This window comes from Chanodichthys erythropterus, chromosome 10 (assembly GCF_024489055.1).
Source record: "Chanodichthys erythropterus isolate Z2021 chromosome 10, ASM2448905v1, whole genome shotgun sequence".
NCBI lineage: Eukaryota > Metazoa > Chordata > Actinopteri > Cypriniformes > Xenocyprididae > Chanodichthys > Chanodichthys erythropterus.
Window position 1 is genome coordinate 52603727 of NC_090230.1, and position 25614 is coordinate 52629340.

Consider the following 25614-nt stretch of genomic DNA (forward strand, 5'->3'; position numbering starts at 1 on the left):
AGAACAACGTATATGTTATGAATCTTACACAAAATTCATCTTCATCACAGTGTAAATGATGGTAATGGAAAAACGTGTATCATGCAACCTGTTTTTAGCTTTGCCTTATAGATAACTAGCTCGTTAGCTAATCAAAAAATATATATTTTAAACTTTACCAATATCAATATGCTAGCTTGATAGTGAGTACTAAAATACATCTTGTTTGTTTATCTTCATAATTATAAAGTTATTTTTATTACATGTGATTCTGACATGATGTCACTACATGCACTGTGCTCCTTCCTCTCCACTCGTCTCAGGTAAATAATGCGTCTTCCAGCTCAGTGGTCGGAGTCGCGCGTTCATGCGTTTTGGGGGCGTGGCTTTGGAAGGAGCCCAGAAGGGAGGGGGTGGAGTGAATGGAAATAATGAGCTGTCTTTAAAACAGTCATGAGAGGTCTACAGACACTCAATTTTTATACTTTCTTTTTCAGAGTATTTACATTTTAATTATGTATTGATATATAAATAAAGTTTAAACAAATTTTGAAAAAAAGTTTTTTTATACATTTTTTGCCTACCCTGCCTTTAATTGATGGCTAAGCTGGCTGAATTGAGAATAGTGGTTTAGTTTCACAGCATTGACAAACCGTGCCGAAGTTTAGGACAAACATGATCGTTACCTCGCTGTCACGGTCCGGGAGACGTAGATGCCTCTCCGCAGAGCGTTGTGGTGGCTGTTACAGGGATGTCGTGACTCGTGCGGCTCGCAGAATTATTAATAATAAATTGTCGGGTAGCCTAAACGCTTAATTGAGAATTGATGTCACGGGTCAAATTTAAATAAAAACTATTCTCGGGATCCATATGTGCACGCCCTTCATTCACACTATGTTGTAGAACAAGCCCGATAAATGAATTGAAATAGGACCTAAAGGGTTTTTATTATTATTAGCCTATTATTTGTTTATTTCACTTTACTTAAAGCATACACAAATGTAACTGTCACAGAATGGACTACAGAATATTTTTGTTGCAATTTGACAACAAAACCAAAAATAACATTATCATACAGTGCATAAAAGAAATAAGTCAGTGCCTGAGTGGTTACAATACTAAATCAGCTTTAAACAATTCAAAATCCAAACATTAAATATAACTGAACCCTTAGTTTTGCATAGCTATCATAGTCATAGTCATCTTATTAATAAATCAACAACAGAACCAACTTTACTTTAGAAACCACAGTAAGAAATAAATCAGTGTTTTAAAAGACAATGAAAAGTAGCAGATTTACAATTTGCATTTTATAGGCTTTTGGTTATTCTCATCCACAGGATATGTGCATTTATACACAACTGCTTTTAAAATAAATAAAAACAACAGCTACATGATAGGAAAATAGTAATGCATTATAAGTAATAGTCTCAAACAGGGAAAAGAATATGGCCAGAGAAATAGCTGGACCTGCCTATACCATTAGCACCCCGAGAAGCCTCTATCCACACACGGTCTCCACTCTGTAGGTTCAAAATCACCTTCCCTTCAGCTAATGATCGTGTACTAATGATTATTATTTCTGGAGTTAGCTGTACAACATCATTTTTCTTTAAGGTCACAGTGCCCAAAATCCGATTTCCAGTGACTGAGAACTGGAATTCATATACACCAGGTATCTGGCAGACAAACAAACCCGAACTTTGGTTATAATGGTTCTGTCCATTGTAAAGGACCTGACTGAACACAATCACTCGAGAAGAGGGAGAAAGGGTCGTGCCAACAGAAGCAATGAAGGCAGAATGTTGTCCTGTGGTATTAATGGGTGGTCCTGGAGGTCCAGGCGGGCCTGCTACACCTCGTGGACCTGGAAAAATGAAAAATTAGAGAAAATGATCAAAAATCTTTGTGATATTGATAACATACTAAATATCTTTTTTATTTTAAATTTGCATTAGTTGTAGTCTTGTCTCTGTTAGTTAGTTCTGTTATCTGGCTGGCTTCATAATACAAAAAAAAAAATCAGCAAGGTTGGCAGCTTCATTGAAGGAATATTAAGAGGGCATGTTTGATGTATGTTATTACCAGGTTCCCCTGGAGGTCCTCTGGGTCCTGGAGGTCCTTGAAAGGACTCTGTATCTGAGGGTTAATTCATAGATGTTATATGTTTGTACTATAAGTCTAACTGTTTGCATTAAATCACAGTTTTAAATGCGAAAGAGGCCACTAACCCAAGCAAACTTCCTTGAAGCATGCAAAAGGTAGAAAGAAGGACTAAACAGCTTACAGATTGCAGTTCAGATGCAGTCATGAAATACTGAATGACAGTTGTGACATCCAAATGCATTAATTTATGTCACTGCACCAGTCCAGTGAACAGCAAAGAAGAAACTACTCAAGTTGTCCAGTTTAGAGATTTTACAGTGAATTGTCTTTTTAAGCTAAATAATAGATTGTGTGGACAACATCACTCATTGTTTTTGCTTGCAATTAGGAGAAAACAAACACTTGTCAAACCTCATTTCCAATGTCTGTAATGTTGATGCCATCGTCACCTGGAAGGCCAAATACCAAATCACAGGTAAACTAAACCATGGTGACCATGCAAACAGTTTATAAAATGTCTTCAATACTATACTGTCATAAATTAGGTACTCTACAAGCACATAAAAAGGTAGAAGCTTAGGCAGAAATTTGCAGTCAGAGGAAGAAGATTTATGTATGAGCAAATAGCACGTAAGCATTTAAGAGCTCTTATACTATGGTGCCTTACCGGTTTCGATCCAAGGGTTGAGGTCTAAGGCAGGGATATCCCCACAGTTAACGTAACTGGCTGAACTGGTGAAGCGGAAAGGATCACGGGGAACTCTGCCAATTCCAGTGTTGTCGCAGATGATGCGGGCCAGCGACACAGAGGCCAGTGATGCCTTTTGTTGGTTGGTAAACACTCCTTTGTTCTCCCACCATAACCTGAACACACCGTGCCATTTGGCATTAACACCTCTCAAACACATACTAGTCTCATAAATCAGGGTTGTCCAATCCTGCTCCTGGAGGGCTAATGTCCTGCAGAGTTTGGTTCCAACCTGCCACAGTGCATTTACCTGGAAGTTTCCTGAAGACCATGCGTGTATCTCAATCAGCTCCCTAGTTCAGTAGTCAGGGGACTGATCAGGGAGTCGGCCACATTCATTTACATGATATACTGATTCACGACCTAGGAAGCTAGGGAGCCGTTTTTTGAAACGAAGGGCCTGATTAGCGGGTTCAGATGTGTTTATTAAGTTTGGAGGAGGATAGTGGTCCTCCAGGAGAGGGATTGGACACCCCTGGACTAAATACACAGAGATCTTTACCTATCTCCCTGGCGAATGTGCTGGAACTGTGTAGATATAAGGCAGGCAAAAACTGCACCGACACGACCACCACGAACAAAAGGCTCAGCCACGCCTCCCAACCAAATGTCTATGTTCTCAGGGGTACCATAAAGCTCAATCAGCCTGCGAGCCAATTCAGTGTTGTTCATCACCACAGCCAATTCTTGCACATTCTGAGGGGCGGACAGTCCACAGAACCGACGCCAATCATTATAGCCTTATGAGGAACAACAGATGAATAACTGATTAGTCTTCTCTCAAAAAATGGAGCATGAAGCTGAGTTAGCTTCACATTGTTTGGTTTAATGGGTTCCAAGGCTTGGTGTGCATGTTGTGTATGAATCCAGAATATTTACCTGGTATTGCATGGTCACGGCTTCTTTGCATATTGAGGGCGGCCAAGTCCAAAGCAATGTGTTTTGTAAAGGCAAACAGTCTCTCTCTAAGAGCATCCACCATCATGTGTTCCTGCGTATTCAGTTTTGCTGGCCGACCAATCAATCCACGTAGCAGAGGATCAATGCCCCCTAAGCAAAAATAAAAGCAGAAATAAAATAAGAAGACTGAAAGAAGACAGTTGTAGCAGATTTAGGACTAGGTGTGCTGAAACAAGCCTCACAAACTCACCCTCGAATATCACCCTCCATGGCGAGAAGAAGGCTTCATAGAGGGGCACACTTGGAAATTGAGGATGGTTCTGGTAATTTTCATCAAGACGTGGAATGATGGGTTGGATGGCCAGGTGGGCAAAACGGAAAGCTGCAGTGGCAAAGACATTTGCAATAGAAGGGTCCACATTTTCATTGTAACCTGGATATGGTCCAAGGTGTCTAATGTAAGCATCAGGGCCCACAATTATCAGCAAGTATTCCTTAATCACCAAGATCTAAAAGAGAAAGTAGAGGTTGATCATGAATATATGTTGTACCCCACATGTAATTGCTTGTGCTTTTGTTAATGCATTTTTATTGAGTGTCTTTACCTGGTTGTAGGCACCCACAATTTTTCTTGCCTCTTGATAAAGGGTTTCACTACTCCAGGTAGGATTGAGTACATGGAGGGCCCGAGCCAATCTATTGTGCTCCCTCATGAAAAGTGCGTGTAATGAGGTAAGAGCAATGTTCTCATCAACACGAACATCCCCTACACACATCAAGAGTTCATTAACATTTGCCACATGGAGTTTTGCAAATACCATACATTTTAGATGTTGGATTTACCAATGATGACTATGCCCAATAATTACATATGAAGAAAAAGTTACTGACCTGCAATGAAGCAAGGCACCTCTGTTAGGGTGGTGTCATTGAGGGTTTTCCTACGTGTGGCACACATTTGGCTTTCTACATTGGTGAAGGGCAGATGCTCTCGTCCATTGTCCTGGAACTGATTGTTGACACGTAGAAGACCCCCATCATTGGTCAGGTCTCGTAGTTCCTTTGCTAGCCCATCCTCTGCTCCATAAACCTGTCCAGCATCTAGGAAAGCTGTTAGAGCATTGATCTGTTCCCGAACGTTGGACACCCCACCAAAGAGATAAGCAGTGTTCCCAGAACCACAGGCCGGTGACGAACGGAAGAAAGGGAGACACGTGCCAGGACGCAGGCGTTGATCTCCCGGAGGGGCCTGTTTTTTTTTTTTTTTTACATTAAAAGCAGCATAGAAGAAAGTTATTATACAACAACAAGAGTGAGACAATCTTTGACAGAAGGACAGTCTTTGACTGACCAGAATAGGGAAGCAGGGTTCAGAGCGCTCACAGCTCTCATCACAGTTGAGGCCACTGCTGAAGGACCTAATGCTGGGTGAGGTGGGTGTAAAAGTCAGATCATGGTCAACCCATTGCCCAAAGATGGTAAGCATGAAGGTAAAGTCACGATCACTCTCTACGTCAGCATCTGCAGTACTTAGAATACGATTGGAAACCAGTCTGACCTGGAATCAATGAGGAAGACAGAATTCAGACATTATTAACTAATTGGTGACCTACTTGATTGTCAGGTAGACTTCAGTAAACTATTCATAATCATCTGTATCATACCAGGGGCAGCACTGCACCATTGTGCAATTTGTTGGGATCCCACCCTTTGGGCTGGGAGATGCTATCCTCATAGCGAGCAGGCAACCAGTGGGCAAAAGGGGTGTTGGATGCACCAAAAAGTGGGTTCCTCCTGGGAATTATAAATTTAGTTGTTTAGCTAGGCAAACACTGAGCCTTTGAATAAGACTAATCTGAATAAGGAGGGAAAGACAGACCTGTTGTTGCAGACACTGGTGGCAGTTCGATACTTGTTTATGTGGGGTGTTGTCCTACAAGAAGGGGGCAAAACTTGAGCCGCACAGCCTGTCAGACGTGTAATCGTGTAAAGCTCTTCTAGAGTGAGCAGGTCTAGGGGAAAACACATAATGACAGTTTTTAGCATGGAACATCAGTCAGTGATAAATCTTATCTGAGCTTTGCAAGTTTTTCAAAGTTTTTTGTCCTCATACCTGTAGCATTGATTGACCTCTTGTGTGCATGATGGGCTTTCTCACTGATCAGTCTGAGAGTTTGCGCCATGTAGTCTGCGGCTCTCACAGCCTCTCGTGTCTTTCGAGCTGGCTGTTTCAGCAGACGTAACTTGTCGGAAGGCTTGATGACATCTTTGCGCACCCTTGCTAAACTCCTGGAAGTGAGGAGATTTATAAAAATAAATAAATCCATGACTGGGATGATGGCACAGTAATACTGAGTAAAATTCTTAGAAACTTTACTCACTCATCACGAGAATACTTGTAAGCAGCATCTACTATTTTCTTTGCTTCCTCAACTGAATCTAGAATGAAACGTCTCCCAGGGCTCTCTTCTTCTGCTAAAAAAAGAAAAGGGTATTACATCATGATATGGCCCTAGAAATGTGAATAATGACTAAATTAAGTGAAACCTGTAAATTTGATTATAATTTTTTTATGGTAGATGAAAAAACTTCACTCAGTCTATAGATATTTAATACAATTCCTGATTTTTCTTTACAAATGCAACAAAATGCAGCAATGCACAGTAAGTGACATGTTTGTGTGATATATAAATGTACATGAAATTTAATCTGGAAGACGGATATCACACCAGTTGTAGCTTAAATGACTGAAGAGCACAATACTGAATTTCTTGCAACAGAAAAACAGGTGTGATATGATTTGATTTTATATGGTTAATCATCATCTATTTAATTTTTGATGGCATGATTTATTGGTAAACTTACCACCCAGTGAAAGGGCACAACAGCACCCCAATACAAAAAGAAAGGTGAGAAGATTCATCTCTAAAACACAAATTGGGAGAGTGGCCATGTAAAAGACATTATGTTGCATTGTTTTATGCATTTCAAAATTCTGAAGATAAATTCCTCTACATTTAAGATGAAAAAAAAAACAACTTTTAAAAATGCTATTTTTATACTGTAGTTTTTTGCAGTCAATAAGTTAATACTGACATAATTTGTTCTTGTACTGAAAAAAATCACAATTGACAATTTAAAAAACAGTTTAGAATATGAAGTCTATTAAATGTTACAATTATTTACTCTGATTTGCATTTTAAAAGTGCAATAAAATGTATAAACAAGTCATTTAAAGAGAAACTTTGCATTTCTCACCTGGTGACAGGTCTCAGGCTCTCTGGTTCTGGACTCAAGACTGAGTGTGTTGTACTGACTGGATGGAGCAGACGTGCTTTTATATGGTCCCCCATCCTCAGTCTTTTAAGCATCACTGTGGGAGTAACAGGTTTACTTCCTTCTTCCTTTTCTCAGCAAATGCTTTTACCAAATATGTAGTTTGATTTATTGATTTATGAGGTGACAGTGTGACACGTATTTCCTCTTCATAATTCTACATTACAGGAATGCAAGGACAATAGTTGCAGATTTCTGTTTGTAGCTTCTTAATACTGACACAAAATATTTAAAGGCATAGTTCACCAAAAACTGAAAATTTTGTCATCATTTACTCACACTCATGTCATTCCAAACCTATATGCCTGTCTTTTGTGTAACATAAAAGATATAAGAAAATATTTTGACAAATGTTTCAGTGATTTTTTTTTTTTTTTGTCCAATGCAGGTCTATGTTGTTTGGTGACCAATATTCTTCAAAATATCTTCTTTTGTGTTCAGCAAAAGAAAGAATGTCATACAGGTTTGGGTCGACATGAGAGTGAGGAAATGATGAGTGAACTGTCCCTTTAATACTTAATATTACTGCATATATACTATGTAATATTATAAGCTATCTAAATTATGTGATTATTATATATGTATATATATATATATATATTTAATACATTTTTACTATTTTTTAGAATAAAATTTCCTGGTTAAAGCATGATATAATTTTTTTAGATTTTATATGAATATCTACAAGATTCACCACAAGATAAAATGTTTTTAAATTGTAAGTTGTCTGTGTTTTGATGTCATTTATTTCAGTGTACAGTACATTCAGATTACACTACTAGCCAAAAGTGTGGAAACACTGACTCAGACTGACTCATTCTTTATTATGTCTATTTACCACATTTTAAAACATGGTCATTAAAAAAAAAAAAAAAGAAAGAAATATTGGTAACACTTTATTTCGATAGTCCACTTTAGACATTCTATACTGACTATAAGTAACTTTGCAACTGTTTAACAGTTGCACTAGCAGTCATTAGAGTATTAGTAGACTGCTTAATATCTGCAAACACTTTATTTCGATGGTCCCCAACAGACATTCTACTGACTATAAGTAAATATGCAACATGTTAAATTATTCTACTTACTTGAACACAAAACCCTAACCTAACAGTCTACTAATACTCTAATGAGAGTTTATAAAAAAATGAAAAGTTTATAGTCAGTACAGAATGTCTAAAGTGGACTTTTGAAAATGGAAGTGTGGGGACTATGTAGTGACGAAAATGCCAAACAAAATAAAACTATATTCTATCTGCTTCAAGGCTGATTTCAGCTATGGACATTCTCTCAAACAACTTCCTGTTTTTTAAACAATGTTGAAAGAATGTATGATGGACACTTGTGGCTGCTTTTCTTTCATTATCCATTCCAGTTCATCTATAATAATAATAATATTAGTAATAATTAGTTGCTTTAAAAATCACATTCATATTGTCCACAAAGCTAATTTTAAGCATTTAAGCACAACAGGACTTTTAGAGAAAGTTTTTAAGATCTTGAGAAACATAAATTCAATCAGGTGTGTTGAAAGTTTTGACTGTTAGTGTATAATACTGTCATCATGTTTCTTTTATTTTTCTTACATTAAGTAAATCAATAAATCGCGACTGTGCGACAGCCGAACAATAGATGAAATTGTTTTACAGACGTGACCTATAATCTCTGACTGCCAGGAAGTTCTCAATGGAAAGAATCATTTCCTTCTCCAACTCTATATTTATCACTGTTGGGACTAACTTTTTTTTTTTTTTTTTTTTTTTACCAGCACTGCAGATGTCATAGAGTTTATGGCATCAAAGCATGATGCAGTGAATCAGAGTCTGATTATGAAGCTGTTTTAAAGCATTTCTAAATGTTTCCCTGATTACAGAATATTTCATGGAAAGCATACTAGTAACAAGACATTTAATTTTAGCCTTAAACCTTTAGACTTCATTTATCAGGTGTTATCAGGTCACTTGGTTGTTGTCCAATGCCTTACATTTTATTGGGCACAATCATGATACATAAAAACATAAATGAAAAGTCTGTCCATTTTCATTTATGTTTTTCAACACTTCGACTTCCATAAAACTCTTTCATGATTGCAGTCATATCAAGTTTGATTTCATGTCATTTTAATTGCATATTTTACCACTAAAAGTAAACACCTGCATATTTGAAGAACAACTGATTCTTTTTTCTTTCATTTTTGGTCTTGAAAAAAATTTCTCATGTTGAAAGCATAGAGGAACTTACTAGAGGAACTTCACTTTGTTGGCTAAGTGAAGGCAAACCTCAAGACAAAATTTTCAACAGAGACATTACTATTAGATGAACTACCAACTGTCACATAGTCAATCCATTCTGAGACTCTCATGTTTCTCAAGTAGTTACTTCTCACATCAGTCAATTAAAACCTACAATTTAACATTTAAACAAAACCTTTGACATTATTAAAGCTTTGTAAAAAATTAGACGTTTCTCATTTAATATACCTGAGGTTATGTGATTTGATCTATTTTATCAGATAAAATAAATAGATGAACCTAGATGTTTTAGTTCATGAAGTGACACAGATAAGGTACAGTAAAAAAAATCTCAATATGTGTTTTTTATTGCTTAAACAAAGTATATGAAAGTCACAGTTATGTTCAGTTAGTTTCTGTTTTCATGGACTTTTAGGTTATTTTCAGTCACATGTTCCTTTGTTCCTCTCTTTAGTTGCCATAGAGATTAGTTTAATCTGCACGGGTGTTAATCATCAATACCCTCATTTGCTTTGTATATAAGTTGCAGTCTTTTCAGTTCCTGGTCGCCTGGTCATGTCTATGTTAGAGGTTGTGTTTGGTTTGCCTGCCTGCTTGGCTTGCCTTTGAAGTGGATTATTAAAGACGTTTACTAATGATGTCATATGATGATGGAAGTGACTAAACAGACTTTTGGAAATTATTGAAATTGTCCTGTCTGGTCCTTGTCTGACTTCATCAGATGACAACCTGACACAATACAACAAATATGTGACCCTGGACCACAAAACCAGTCATAAGGGTACATTTTTTGAAATTGAGATTTATACGTCATCTGAAAGCTGAATAAATAAGGATAGGACAATATTTGGCTGAGATACAACTATTTGAAAATCTGGAATCTGAGGGTTAAAAAAAAAAATCAAAATATTGAGAAAATTGCCTTTAAAGTTAACAAAAATATTTTTTATATATATATTTATGGTAGAAAATTTCTTCATGGAACATGATCTTTATAACCTAATGATTTTTGGCATAAAAGAAAAATCGATAATTTTGACCCATATTGTTGGCTATTGCTACAAATATATCTGTGTGACTTATGACTGGTTTTGTGGTCCAGGGTCACATATCTATCATAAACAGAAGCCCTTAAATTAATTTATTGAAATTTATTAATTTATGTTATGAAAAACAGTGGAGACACACAGCCCTTGATGGCAACAACAAAAGATATGGAAAGTGTTTCCATCTTTTCAGAAGGCAATAAGCCTATTTATTATCATAGCTAAATGATTATCTGCATAGTTGCATTTTATTATCTTATGTTTTTGCTGATATCTGTGATCCTGTCAGAGCAGATCTGCGGACCAATTTAATGCCATGACCCACCATTTGAGCTTTTAACACTTTGAGTTACTGGGTTACAGTACTGGGTTAACAGAAAAAAAAAAATTCTTCTTCTTTTTTTCTGCATGCACTCCAGTGCTGACCGTTGCATTGCATCAGCCCATGTATGTGGTTATATGGTTCCCTTTCGATACTTCACTCGTACTGCGTATGGGGAAAAGTCTCCCTTTTCCCCCGTCACTGAAGCCTTTTTCAATAACGCAGTGTAACTGCATCGTCATTGGTTCACTCATAGACAAGTCGTTGAACCAATGACGGCGCCGCATAGCTGCGCGACCTATGGCGAGAGAGCGCACAAACTTTCCCTCCGAAATGGGCGGGGCAAAGGGCTATATAAGCAGGCGTTTCGCCATAGGATTTCAGTCCTTTCTCCTTCAGCGACGACAACGCATCTCTTCGCTGATCTCCGCCTGAAGCCTGAGGAAGCTCGCCGCCTTCAAGAAGCTCCCGCCGCCTTCTGAAGAGGCCCCGCAGCGGACCCAGCTGAACTCGCCGGTCGGAGACAGCTCTGGCGCCCTCGCTGACTGCCGCCCCGAGCACCGTCCTCGAGACGCCCGCCTCCCGCTCCCGCTTCCGCCCGCCTTCTCAGCGTGTCTCCTGCCTCCATCCGGTGCGCCTTTGAGGGTTTCTCCCGTGGCTTACTGCCGTTCTAAAAGAGCGTTCCTACAGCGGTTCTACCGCTCTAAAAGAGCTTCCGCGGCCCTCGCCGCTCTAAAAGAGCCCCCCCAATCGCCGTTATAACGGCGGCGGCGTTGCTGCAAATGCTGCGCCACTCACTCCTGTGGCACGTGCAGAGCCCCTCTGCACGATGACGACGGACACAGCGAGTGCGTCGCGTGCCTGGGCAAGTCCCACGCCGACGGCGCGCTCGCTGGAGCCTCATGCCCGCACTGCGAGAGCATGAGCCTCGGTTCTCTGCGCTCGCGGGTCGCATTCTTCACTGAAGGCGATCTCGCCGCCCGCGCCCTCCCGTCTCCTTCCTCCCGCGAGCCGGCCAGGAAAAGACAGCGGGGTAGAGCGACTCAGCGCCCGGAGTCGTGCGAGCTCACGCCGGCCCAGCCCCCGCGTGCCTCGCCTTCTCCCACTAGAGAACAGTCTCCCGTCCTGTTCTCCCGACCAGAGCAGCGTCCCTCTGCAGATGCGAACGACCTCGTCTCGTTTGGAGGATCTGACGAAGAGCCCGACGACTCCATGTCTCTTGCGGCTTCTGAAGCGGAAGGATGGGCTGGCGAGCCGGACGAACCGGCTCCCCCGCCTCCTCTGGAGCCCATTGAACACGGCCAGGGTATGGATGCTGAGCTCTTCCGCATCCTATCCAGAGCAGTGGAAGAGTTAGACCTCGACTGGGCCCCGCCGGAGGAGCCTTCACGCGGCCGCCTGGATGAGTGGTTCCTGCCAGGCCGCCGCCAAGCCCCTCGCCAGCGTTCCACTCCGTTTTTTCCTTAGGTGCACGAGGAGCTTACAAAGTCGTGGCGCGCTCCATACTCCGCCCACCTCCACAGAACGCACCGTTCTGCCCTCACTGCTGTCGGCGGCACAGAAGAAAAGGGCTATGAGTACTTGCCGCCCCTGGATGAAGCGGTGGCAGCTCACCTTTGTCCTCCCGCGGCTGTGGGGTGGAAAACTAAGAGAGCCCTACCTTCCAAGCCCTGCAGAACCACCTCTACACTGGCTGGAAGGGCCTACACCTCTGCTGGCCAAGCTGCTTCGGCGCTTCACACCATGGCGATCTTCCAGGTGTTCCAGGCCAAACTCCTCCGCTCCTTGGACGAGTCCGGCACTTATGCACCTGCCTTCAAGGATCTCCGCAGCGCCACCGATCTAGCCCTGCGGGCCACGAAGGCCACTGCCCAGGCCATCGGGCGTTCCATGGCCAGCCTGGTTGTGCTTGAGCGCCATCTTTGGCTCAACCTCACGGAAATTAAGGACCTGGATAAGACGGCCTTTCTGGACCATGAGACACTTTCTGCCCAAGCGCCCCAGGACTGCGCCGGCTCAGCAGACCAAGCCTGCACCATCCGCCTCTCAAGCAGCACCGCCTAAGGAGCATCGTCAGCGCCCTCGCCCTGCTAAGCGCCAATCCTCCTTCCCGAGACGCCAGGAACCCCGGCCCAAGATTGTGCTGGACCCGGTGACTCCGAAGACGTCCTGATCCAAAAGCAGGAAGGAAGAGGGTCGGGGAATGTCTCGTTACGACCGGACCACCCCGAAAGCTCCCTCGTGCAGTCTCCCCTCCGCCTCGTTTAAATCCGGGCGTTGGAGAAATGCTCTGTGTTGTAGCTGGGCCCACTCTTGTTGCGCCCAAACAAAATGCCATTTTCACGGCGAACACTATTTTACTTCCTCAAAAAGAGAGCAAATTTCCTCTTCCACCTCCTCCGGTGCACGGCTCCCTTCCCAGCGGCCTATCACCCGACATCATTCAACCCCTTGTCACTCGGGCCGAGGCCTGGCAGGCCATCCCCGACGAGTCAAGTTGGATCCTCGGGATCATAAAGCAGGGCTACTCGCTCCAATTTGCACGACGGCCCCCTCGCTTTGGAGGGGTGCTTCAAACCTTGGTGAACCCGGACGACGCCCCTGTCCTCCGGGCCGAGGTCATGACCTTACTGAAGAAAGGGGCTATAGAAATAGTTCCCCCTTCAGAAAGCAAGTCTGGTCCCCAAAAAGGATGGCGGCCTCAGGGGAAGACAGACACAGAGTCCTCCTAGTGGCCCCGCTTTGGAGGAGCCAGACTTGGTCATCAGAGCTGTTCAGCCTCTCCACGAGAGCCCCATGGCCCATTCCCCTGAGACGGGACCTCCTCTCTCAGGCGAACAAAACAATCTGGCACCCACAGCCAGAGCTCTGGGCTCTACATCTCTGGTCCCTCGATGGGAGCCGACTAACCTTCCCAGGGACGTACTACAGACCATATCTCAGGCGAGAGCCCCGTCCACGAGACGCCTCTACTCACAGAAATGGTCGGTCTTTGTTGATTGGTGTTCCACACGCAACATAGACCCCGTAGAATGTGACGTATCTCCGATACTGTCCTTCTTACAGGAGCGTTTGGATCTGGGGCGCGCCCCCTCAACGCTCAAGGTATACGTAGCAGCCATCTCAGCGTTTCATGCTCCTATCGCTGGCCAGTCAGTGGGTCGAAACAGCCTTGTGGTTCGTTTCCTAAGGGGTTCTAGGCGGTTAAATCCTTCTCGTCCCCTTACTGTTCCCACTTGGGACCTTTCCTTGGTCCTTAGGGCTCTCAAGGGTATCCCCTTTGAGCCGCTGAGTTCAGCTGACCTCAGGCCGTTAACCCTAAAAACCGCTCTGCTACTTGCACTAGCATCTGTCAAGCGCGTTGGCGACTTGCAGGCCCTCTCTGTGAGCCCTGCGTGCCTCGAATTTGGGCCTAATGACTCTAAAGTCGTGCTGAAACCTAGACATGGCTACGTTCCCAAAGTGCTCTCTACTCTGTTTAGAGCTCAGGTCATTTCGCTCTCTGCTCTTCCTCCCTCCACGGATGAACAGGAGCTGGAGTTACTCTGCCCTGTCAGGGCATTGAGGACCTATGTAGAGCGATCGCAGCCTTTCAGGCAGTTGGATCAGCTCTTTGTCTGTTTTGGTGGCCGCACCAAGGGGTCCTCGGTCTCAAAACAACGTCTCTCGCGTTGGATAGTCGACGCGATTAATCTCTGTTACTCCTCCTTGGACATTCAATGCCCCTTAGGAGTTAGGGCTCATTCCACTAGAGGAATGGCTTCCTCCTGGGCTTGGTCTAATGGAGTTTCCATTAAAGACATCTGTGAGGCGGCCGGCTGGTCCTCGCCGTCCACTTTTATCAGATTTTATCATCTGGACGTTCTGGCCTTGCAAGCCCGGGTCCTCTCGGTGTAACTAGATGGCCTCTTCGAATTCCATCTTTCACCGATCAGGAGTTATCTCCTCCTTGTAGTGTAACAAGGGTTACGACGGCTTTGCCTTCCTACTTGTTCTCTCGGTCCCCCTTCGGTGTCCAGAACAAGTTATGTCGTTCCCTGCCGTGGCACGGCACGGTTGAATTCGTTCCCCATACGCAGTACGAGTGAAGTATCGAAAGGGAACGTACTCGGTTACTAACGTAACCTCGGTTCCCTGGGATACGGAACGAGTACTGCGTTACTTGCCGTGCCACGAGGCTGCGGCTTCAGTGTCGTCGCTTCAGTCGATTGGCCTGAAATCCTATGGCGAAACGCCTGCTTATATAGCCCTTTGCCCCGCCCATTTCGGTGGGAAAGTTTGTGCGCTCTCTCGCCATAGGTCGTGCAGCTATGCCGCACCGTCATTGGTTCAACGACTTGTCTATGAGTGAACCAATGACGATGCAGTTACACTGCGTTATTGAAAAAGGCTTCAGTGACGGGGAAAAAGGGAGACTTTTCCCCATACGCAGTATTCGTTCCGTATCTCAGGGAACCGAGGTTACGTTAGTAACCGAGTACGTTTTCTCTCAAGCATTTCTCTTTCTGTGCTTATATTTGGTAGGAAGGGAGAGTGGGGTAAGATGAGTCAGTGGGTGTCAAAGCAGATTTTCCATGCCAGATCTTGCTGACACTTCAAATCCAGCGTTAGCGTCAGTTCTGGCAGGTCACGTCAGTCAAGTCAGTCACATCAGCTGACTCCCAGATGACTTACGTCTACCTATAGGAATGCCTATAACAGCATTCATATATAAGCTCCTCAGTATTACTAGCAGCTATTGCATTTCTCAGGAGCTAATTACCCTCCTCCATCCCCAACTCCTCCTTTCTTCAGTGTAAGAAAAAATGATGAGGATGTTGAAGATCTCGATGAAGAAGTTTATTGCAGCGTAGCAGTGACAAAGTACGAGTAGCACCTTGGGTTCATCGGAGTCGGAATGAACCCAGAACATCCAAATCTCAAACCTTTTATCCTGTTTACAGTTTGCCACTTTTGATGTAAATGTATAGTTTCTCATGTTTTAGCAGCTGTGGTCTGTATGTTAATGAAGTTGTGACACCTCATTGTCTGAGATGGTTCTCTGTGTCCCACACCCATTCTACAATTGATTACCATTTGCTCAGGATTTGATCAACCAAATGGTACATAAACAATATACCAGTTGACTTTCTTCTTCTCTATGATAATTAAGCCATTTTGGGGTGATGGATCCGAAATGGTCAATATTCATATTCATCCACTTTTATTAATATTTATGTTAATCGTTTATGGCTTATGATTTATAAGTTTTACTTTTGATTTCCTATATTTATGTACTAATACTTTATAGATTAATTCTTATCATATTTTCAAGTATTTACTTGTTATTGTACACCTATGGTTATTTTATATTTAAGAGTATGCTTGTTATGTTCAATTGTTCTTCAAGTGCTCCAGTGTGACAGGTCACGCTGACACGTTTGTGGTTAGACATTGGACGCCTGCCAAGTACTGCAGAAGTGGTGTTTTTCAGAATTATTGCTCATTTGAATCTGATCAAAATATGTCTGCTGACATTTGCAAAATTCTCTATAGGGGATAAAACAACTATTTTTGACACTGGACCAGTAGATGACGTAATTAACCTTTTCTTTTAGAACAAAACATCAATTTGAGTGGGATGTAAATTTCCCTATATGCTCATGGTATAAAGCTCAGGTATAAAGGGTCATTGATAAGTCAGCTTTTTTCCTCCTTTGCTCTCCTTGGCTTCTAGGCCCTACTTCTTGTCTCTTATCTGCAAATGTCTTAATTATTGCTCTTTTTGATCTTCATCTATTATATACAATACTCTAAATTTTACAATACTCTAAATTGTATTATTAACTATTGACTGCTTCTTTATGGTTATTATTTTACCTTTGGTTTTATTAAGTATTTTCATTATCGATTAAAGTTTGCGTGTGAGGCTAAATTTAATTGTGATGAATAAATAATTTTTCATCAACTTTATCATCTGCCTGGATCTCATTTTCCCAAGAATTCGCATCATGGGGATAAGCTCATTCTAAAATATACTTTGGAGTGGAATTTGGGTCGAGGCAGAATACAATTTCTTATAGTCCCCCCTTTGATGCTCTTGGCCCAAAAGAAGCATCACAGCCACTCCATTTTCACAGATTACACCTCCCGTTCTCTATTGGGCAGGTGCCCAGTGGCGGTGAAGCCCTAGGTTGTCCTCTGCTGGCCAAAAGAGAATCTTACCCGTCATTGGGTCATCACCTCATGCACACTGGTTACAGCTCCATCCAATTGGGCAGAATTATCAAATAGACTCTTCTAAAATTTGGCAAAATGAAATACAAACATCTTGGGTTTGGGTGAGAAAACATTCAAGGACCCTCAACCTTTTTTTGTTGTAAAATAGGTGATTTCCTTTTTTATTTCAGGCTGTTGGCAATACAGAATATCAAAATACAGAAGTGAATCTACTTCATCTCATTATATTGTAGGATTCCTGACCCCGATATACCATCCATGTCCCTAAAGAGCTAGTACAACTGTATAATCTCAAAAATGCACTCTCAAAAATAAAAATAAAAACCTGAGACTGTGTAATGCTGCACAACCAAACGTTTTATTAACAGAAATTATGTACATTAGTATTTACACTAACAAAAAATACTCTAAAAAAAACAAATCTAAATAAATCTAAATATGCAACCTTTTCTATTATAAACACTATTTACCCTCCAGTACACTCACGTTAATACCTAGGAATGTGAAATGCTGAACAACCATACGGTTTATTAACAAACAAACATAATTTACTATGTACGTTAGTAGCCTATTTATACTTACAAAAAAACGCTGTTGCAAGAGGTAGACTTTGAGAACGTTTGGAGCATAATAATAAACCAAAAAAACAAAGCAAAAAAACATCTTTATTCTACTCTTTGGCACTCAAAATTATAAATCCATTATGGCTAATTTCCACATTTTACTTTCCACATAAGAAGCTTGTCTCCTATGCAAATGCAGGGGACAAGCTTCTTATGTGGAAAGTAAAATGTGGAAAGTAGCCATAATGGAGTTATAATTTGTCCCCTTTATGTCCCCTTTCTTCTTCTTGGGTGGCATCTACAAAGTACAAAAAGGGGCAAAAAAACGGAATATTAAAATGTTTTTACTCTTGCCTTTGTATGTGGCAGAGAGACAGTAACCGTCGGCGTCGTCAACACACACACACACACACACACACACACACACACACACACACACACCGGAGGGCTGTTTCATAAAAGATGCTAAGAAAAGCGAGGATTAAACTCCAAAACCTGACTTGAATTAACCTAACAAATGAGTTTGGGCTAAAACGGTTTCATAAAAGGTAATTGAAGTTCAGTCAGTCCCGCTAATTCGATCCAGGTTCACCTAGTCAAGATAATTTCGCGTGCACGTTTTTTTTAAGCAGCCCTAGAGGTCGATCATGGATCAAATCGATCCACCACAGGAAAGGGCATACAGGGAGTGCAGAATTATTAGGCAAGTTGATTTTCTGATCATATTTTTTTTCCAAGCACATTTTACCAATTCCATCCACATCAATCTTAATAACTACTATTAATATTGTTTTTAATCATTTATAAGTGATATATAATTGTTCATGAAGGCTGGAAATTAAAAATGCCCTATATTCAGGTGTGCAGAATTATTAGGCAGGTTTTCTTTTACAGATAAAATGAGCCAAAAAAGAGATTTAACTCAGACTGAAAAGTCAAAAATTATTAAATACTCATGAGAAGGACGCAATACTAATGTAATACTAGAAATTGCAAAGTTAAAGCATGACCATTGGACAGTGAAATGCTCATTGGGTCAGCGGGGTCATACAAAAACAGCTGGAGAAGAAAAGACACATGTTAACTGCAAAATAATTAAGAATTAAGGTGAAGAATTAAGTGTGAAACCATCAGGAACCCTTTAGTCTCCAGCGCCACCATTTCCCAGTACTGAAACCTACCTGGAGTCTTCAGAAGTGTGAGGTGTCAGGATCTCAGAGACTTAGGTTAGGTGAAGAATCCTAAAAAATGACCCGCTCTTAATAAGAATCACAAGCTGAAGTGTTATAAAACATGAAGACTGGGTTTTTATAGGCCTTATAGACAGACAGCTTGAGAGTGACTCCTGAAGGACCAGCACCACATTCTCTTGTACCACTGTTTGAAGAATTTATCTTCCAGAATCTGGCAGTAAGTTTTGGAAGATCATTCAGTCCATCTCTGCAAGATGGACATTTTAGGATAAGAGATGGACTAAAAGTGAACTCCCACACCTTACTGCCAGATTCTGGAAGATATTTCTCCTGCTCTTTGTCTAGCAAAAAAATCACTCATCACTTAATGAAAGCTTACAAATGAAGGCCTGATTGTTTCAGGTGCCTTGTCACAGGTTTATTGATTTTAAATTTCTGTGTTACTTTTACTATATTTTCACACTTAAAACAATGATTTGGTAATCCTCTTGTACTCTTCCTGGCTAAGAAATAAGTCTCTGACAGTTCTCTCCCAAGTGCTTCCATTGTTGTCAGCATTAAGTCTGAGAATGATTCAGTGGGCTATATAACACTTAATTTTTAAGAAATTACTTCTCTTTAAATGTTTTGTTTCTCATCATACTTACCTTTTAATAAAAAAAGCCTTAAACTTACACCAATATTTTTTTTTATTTAGCACTATTTAGTAAATGTGTGTACTCTCTCACATACAATTATTTGAGATTATTAACATATATATATATATATATATATATATATATATAAAATACACATATACATATATATATATATATATATATATATATATATATATATATATATATATATGTATATGTGTATTTTATATATATATATATATATATATATATATATATATATGTATATGTGTATTTTATATATATATATATATATATATATATATATATATATATATATATATATATATATATATATATATGTGTATTTTATATATATATATATATATATATATATATATATATATATATATATATATATATATATATATATATATATATTTATATATATATATATATATATGTTAATAAGGTCAAATAATTGTATGTGAGAGAGTCAGCTGTAATATCATTGCGTTCCTATTGGTCAGTGTTAGAGAAGCTCAGCTTAGCCTGACAGTTAACCTGCTCCGGACCAGGTTAGTTTCCCAGCATAAGTTGCCAGAGTAACTGAGTTTGAACTAATTTAAGTTTGTTTTATGAAACAGAATTCGCTGACAACAAGTCTGACTAAGTAAAATAAGCCTGGCTTGTTTTCTAATCTTGTTTTATGAAACAGCCCTCCGCTCGCTGTTAGTGCAAGAACAAAAGTAGTCCCGGCCGCGCGTGTAGCCTGTCAGATTACCCGCCACCAAACAAATTACGGCGTTTCTTGTACTGTCGTCGTCCTGGCCGTTAGAATCGATCCAAATACCAGTGCAAAGATCCAAATAGCAGTTCAAAGGAGCTTGCTAAATATTGGTGGGGACAAATTTGTCATCTCAAAATATTGATAGGGACTAGTAGCGTCCCCCCCTAAACCTACGCCCATAGTGGGTGTGTCCTAAAGTTAGAGTTATTTGCAATTTTACATTTAAACATAAAAACAAGGAAGATACATACACATACAGCTGTTTTAAAGGTTAAATCCCAAATGAAAACAGAATAGGCAATAGCTAAGTCTCCGACATGCATTTGTTTTGCCAAAATCTTGTTTTTTTTTTTTTCTTTTCTTCAAAACCTTGTTGGGATTTCACAATCTTTCCATTGCATCAGTAATAATAGCAAATTGTTTAGTTTTGATCAGCTCTAATCAAAAATCAATAGACAATATAATGTGTGTGTGTGTGTGTTTTCTTTTTGTCCTGTTTATTGTGTCCATTTTCTCAGTGTGGACATCCTTTATCCACATGTGTGCGTTCAGCATTCAATAAAACATTCTCTGCATCCAAGTATGCATATATTTGTCTCATTCTAGTGTCATGTGCAGTGAGTCTGTCGTTGTGCATTTCTTAGTGTGGGTATGTTCTTTTGCCCGCTTGTTTTCCATCTAGGTGGAAGGACATCTGTCCGTAGTCTCTGAAGCGGTTTGATCTTATCTTGTTTCTCTTCTCATTGTCTGTTCTTTTCCACTTGGATTATAAGTCCTTCTAGAAGAAGCAGTCACTGTTGTTGTTCGAGTCTGTGTCACTCCATCAGTTTCATTCATCCCATGGTGGTTCTCAGGGTTTCTAGAACTTTTAGGCCTGGGGTTCTGGATCTTGCAGGTCTCTCGATGCTTATATCTGAAACAATAATCAGAAAAGATTGCCCCCCTTTCCCCCACAGGAATCTTTTCACATTTACACATCAAAGTCACAGACATTTCATCTCAAAACATCAAACATCAGTAATGTCTTAAATTCATTTTAAAATGAATGCCATTAAAACATTTCTTATAAATTACATGTACATATCAATGCCAATAAAATATTTTTCATAAATTATTAAGAATCACCCCCCTTTTGATAGTAAACATTCTTTTTGAAAATGTGCTACTATCATAAAACACTTCTAATTAACATCAGCATCTGCTTGTGACTGAGTTACAGTCATGTCGTTCATGCAGTGATGTGTCTGGCAAAGTGTGAATGACTTCTTCTTCATTTCCTTTCAACAGTGCCAACTGGGTTTCTAATTGCCTATTTTCTTAAGCAAATCATGATAGCCCACCTTTCTTTTGTGTGAAAAGTGACACTCTCTTGCCTTGTGTCCTGTCTTTCCACATGCAAAACAAACAACTTCCTGATCGTTCCTTCTTTTCTGCAAACAGTGCCTTGCAATGTGACCATCCCTTCCACATACATGACAGACAAAGCTTTGATGAGGTCTCTCATTGTCTTAGCAATGTGACCAGCTTTTCCACATGCATAGCAAAGGATAACACCTTCTGAATTTACTCTCCTTTCTCTTCTGGCAAAGGCAGCAACTGGATGTCTAGATTTGGCATCTTTCATTTGATTATTTGCATTCGCATTATTGTTGTAAAACTGTGTCATTTTAGCAATAATGTCATTATACTCAGAGAGAGGTGTCACAAACATTGACACAGCAGAACGAGTGAGTGGGTCACATTTGTTAATCAAGGCAGACTTGAAACTGACATCATTCTTAGTGATATCAGAATTGCCACTGAAAGTTTTAAACACCTCCAATAATCGTTCTGAAAACGCTCCTTTCCTCATGTGTATCTCAGATATTTTATCCCAATTAACTGGCATCACACCTAAAACTTCAAGCAGTGCCTGTTTCCTCTCTGACTTATTAGCATTCTGTCCTTTACTTTCTGAGTTAAGGCTCCAGACAAAGTGTCAGGCAAGCACATTCTTAACAAAACACATGCATCACTGTCTGTAAAGTGGTAAATCTCTGCATATTCCTCTAAGTTTCTCAGAAAATCTAATGGATCTTGTTTAGCAGGATCAAATTTTCCAATATTCTTGATCACAGATTCTAGTTCAGTTGGATTAAATCCTCTGACCATGGTAGTGTTCATTTGCTCTTCCCTTCCTTCAATAGCACGCATAGTTGTTGTAGTATGAACTGTTGCCATGGGAAATCTAACTGTACAGTCAGAGTCTTGACTACTGAATGACTGAGAATCTCTTTCCCAATCCTCATAGCTATGTCCCTGCAAATCTGGCATTTCTGGAACTGAGTTACACAACGTGACACCTAGGGCTGGACGATTATGGCCTAAAATGAAAACCTCGATTAATTGAACATTTTACCTCGATTACGATTAATGAACGATTATTTTATTTATTTTTATTTTTTTTTACCCTCATAGTTCACTGACAAGGTTTGTACTGTAAATATGATTAAGAGTGATCTGACATCATAGCTCACTATCAGCAGTTATTTTATCTATGGTTTATTACATTTCTTTCAGGTTTCTGCTCGTTGTAAATCAGATAAAGATAAATTAGCACAGTAGCTACCAGAGTGATTGCGTGTGTGAATTAGTCATACCGTCTCTCTATTAATTGTGAAGCTGTGGGTTGTAAATAGTTCCTTCAAAAGTAGAAAAATATATGCTATAATATGTTTTGAGTTTCTAAGCTACTTTAAGTGATAAATCACACGACAGCGCTGACAACTCTGTTCCTCTGCGCGCGCGATCTTCACGTTTTGCGCAGCTACTGTTTGTATGACTGTTCATGCCAAATTGCAGCTGCGCGAGCACGGTAGCTCGATATAATAATACACATCTGATCGTTTAAATTCGCTTGAATGTCCAAACCATAAAACATACAACTGACAAAGTTTAGTGAAGACGCAAAGGCTCACCGCTCACGCGCCATCACTATGTGTTGAACCGTCGTTCACCTCCGTGTTTTGTTTTTATGCCACTCACTGGACGGGGCGGAGTCACGTGGCTACACACACACGGTAATGTTTTTAAGCGGGAAGTATTAACAGGATTAAAAAACCGAAATAACCGACATGGGAAAATTACGTCGGTTAGAGGTTCTGAATTTCGGTTTCGATTATTTTTCGATTAATCGTCCAGCCCTAGTGACACCTAACAATGTCTTACTGGTGTTTTTTTCAGTTATGCCATTCTTGATCATAAACTCACAAGCTGTCTTTGTTTCCTCCAAATTGCTGGCCAATTTTTCCACAGATGATTTAAGCATGTCATTGTTAGTTTTAAGAAATGCAATCTCATTCTGCATTCTGATCTTTTCTTCTTTCCATATCGTTTCACTAGCTAGGTAATTTTTTGTAGAAATTACCCCAACAACGATCGTTCATTTTCAGCTTTTAATTCATACTTTCTTCCTAGTTACTTTGTATGAAGCAAAAACTGCTTGAAGTGCATTAGCAATTTTTCCTTCTTTGTTCTTTGGCATTTTGGGGGAATTTTTTAATTGACCCATTGCCTAATTGTATGGATCATCCGCTTTCTCTATCCCGTCAAACATTCCAGGTGAACCGTGCTTGTATTTAATGATAATTTCTTCCATTTTCAAAACCTTATTGAACTGTGATTATTCAACAACTATTCACAATGTCTTGTTTCAATAACTATACGTTAGTTGCTTTAAGATAACCATTAGTCTAATTCAGACACAAATGAACTCCATCGGGCCTTAAATCTCACTACTCTACATAGTTAAACGTACAATACTGTCACATTAAGTTGGACAAAACCACATACCCAGCCACAGTAGTTCGGCTTAACAGTTTATCAAATTTAAAACAATGCCTCAGTACGTTGGGCAAAACCACACTGCTTTGGGTTATTGTTTTCTGCACTGCACTTCAGTTATTCTTTCAAATAACTGTTAGAAATAATTCTGTGACCACACTGCATTGGGTCAATTCAGTTACTTTAAATTTCATCAGAATAATAACAACTCTACACTCAGTTTCAGTTACATTAGAAACTTACCACTTTGTTTCAACTACTTTAGAAACAACAATTCTAATACAACTCTGCCACCACACTGCATTGGGTTGATTCAATTACTTTAGAATCTTAACAGAATTATAAGAGACTAACGCCAAGTTTCACTTACTTTAGAAACTTTAAACTTAAGCACTTTGTTTCAGTTACTTTAGAAACAACAATTCCAGTAGAACTCTACCAACACACTGCATTGGGCTGATTCAGTTCCGTTAGAATCTTAAACAAAATTGTACAGAATAGGCTTAAGAACTCCTCCTATAATACTGAATAAACTAAATTCTCTTCTGTCCTTAAAATTTCCTTTCTAGATTTTTTTAAACGAGGGGGTTCCCTGACAAAAAACAGCATAAAAGAAAGAAAACAGCTTTTTCTTACCTTTCCTACTTTATTGGAAATCCCTCGCTGGGTGGCTCGCCAATGTAAGAAAAAATGATGAGGACGTTTAAGATCTCGATGAAGAAGTTTATTGCAGCGTAGCAGTGACAAAGTACGAGTAGCACCTTGGGTTCATCGGAGTCGGAATGAACCCAGTACATCAAAACATAAAAAACCTTTTATCCGGTTTACAGTTTGCCACTTTTGATGTAAATGTAGTTTCTCATGTTTTAGCAGCTGTGGTCTGTATGTTAATGAAGTTCACCTCATTGTCTGAGATGGATCTCTGTGTCCCACACCCATTCTACAATTGATTACCATTTGCTCAGGATTTGATCAACCAAATGGTACATAAACAATATATAAACAATATACCAGTTGACTTTCTTCTTCTCTATGATAATTAAGCCATTTTGGGGATAAGCTCATTCTAAAATATACTTTGGAGTGGAATCTGGGTCGAGGCAGACTACAATTTCTTATATCAGTCAGGATGATTCCCCTGAATCAGACTAATTCTTGAAATATGTATGTTAAATTATTGACATTAATTATATCTGCATATGTTGGTTCTATTCTGTTTACACTATAGGGGGTTATTTCTGCTCTTCCTGCCCTTATCCATGCTAGGCTGCATGGATGCACAGGGAATTCTTGCCCAGAATAGAACCATAATGCCAATACAAACTATGCAATTATCAATCATATTTGACGATAGTGGTCCTGACAGAACTAATATTACCGCATTATTTAATGTTTAACAACAAAGTTAAAATGGCATGAAAATGTAAATGAAAATTTACTGTTGAATTGTAAACTAATGCAGGAAATAGTATCACAGGACAGGATTGAGAAACTTTACAAGAACAAAGTACAGGCCAGTTTTCAATGAAACATCAAGGAAGAAACCTTTGCACACCTTAAAGACAAAGAACTGAGGATTTTCACCTAGAACTTCTGGGTTTCAGAAGTGAAGAAACCTCAGCCTCAGGCTGGTGAAACACAAGGAAGGATGAACACTTCAAATTACCCAACAACCATCATGTTGTAATTTTGAATGTTGACAAGTCTTACAAATACAACCA

General features: G+C 40.0%; 1 protein-coding gene across 3 annotated transcripts; it reads right to left on the reverse strand.

Annotated features, from left to right (window-relative positions):
• Positions 1–1247: 1247 nt before the first annotated feature.
• On the reverse strand, positions 1248–7060 carry mpx (myeloid-specific peroxidase). 3 transcript variants are annotated; one of them, XM_067398144.1, is made up of 16 exons: positions 6992–7060; positions 6599–6658; positions 6115–6208; positions 5847–6022; positions 5613–5745; positions 5398–5527; positions 5085–5291; positions 4625–4982; positions 4339–4499; positions 3984–4242; positions 3713–3883; positions 3336–3573; positions 2753–2949; positions 2497–2534; positions 2065–2118; positions 1682–1846 (listed from the first exon to the last, which is right to left on the reverse strand). In XM_067398144.1, exons 2-16 carry the CDS (start codon positions 6654–6656, stop codon positions 1832–1834), a joined length of 2289 nt encoding a protein of 762 aa, XP_067254245.1. In that variant the 5' UTR covers positions 6657–6658; positions 6992–7060; the 3' UTR covers positions 1682–1831. The 3 variants fall into 3 exon arrangements, with proteins under 3 accessions (XP_067254243.1, XP_067254244.1, XP_067254245.1); XM_067398142.1 differs by lacking the exon at positions 2497–2534 and having other exon boundaries at positions 1248–1846; XM_067398143.1 differs by lacking the exon at positions 2497–2534 and having other exon boundaries at positions 1248–1846; positions 6115–6205; positions 6992–7049.
• Positions 7061–25614: the final 18554 nt, after the last annotated feature.

Bases quoted from the DNA above. Each gene is read 5' to 3' on its own strand.
- mpx (XM_067398142.1), bottom strand. From the start codon at position 6,656: ATGAATCTTCTCACCTTTCTTTTTGTATTGGGGTGCTGTTGTGCCCTT. The intron at 6,023-6,114 runs GTGAGTAAAGTT...CCTCACTTCCAG, and splicing joins TACAAGTATTCTCGTGATGA to GAGTTTAGCAAGGGTGCGCA. The intron at 4,983-5,084 runs GTCAGTCAAAGA...AAAAAAAAACAG, and splicing joins AACCCTGCTTCCCTATTCTG to GCCCCTCCGGGAGATCAACG.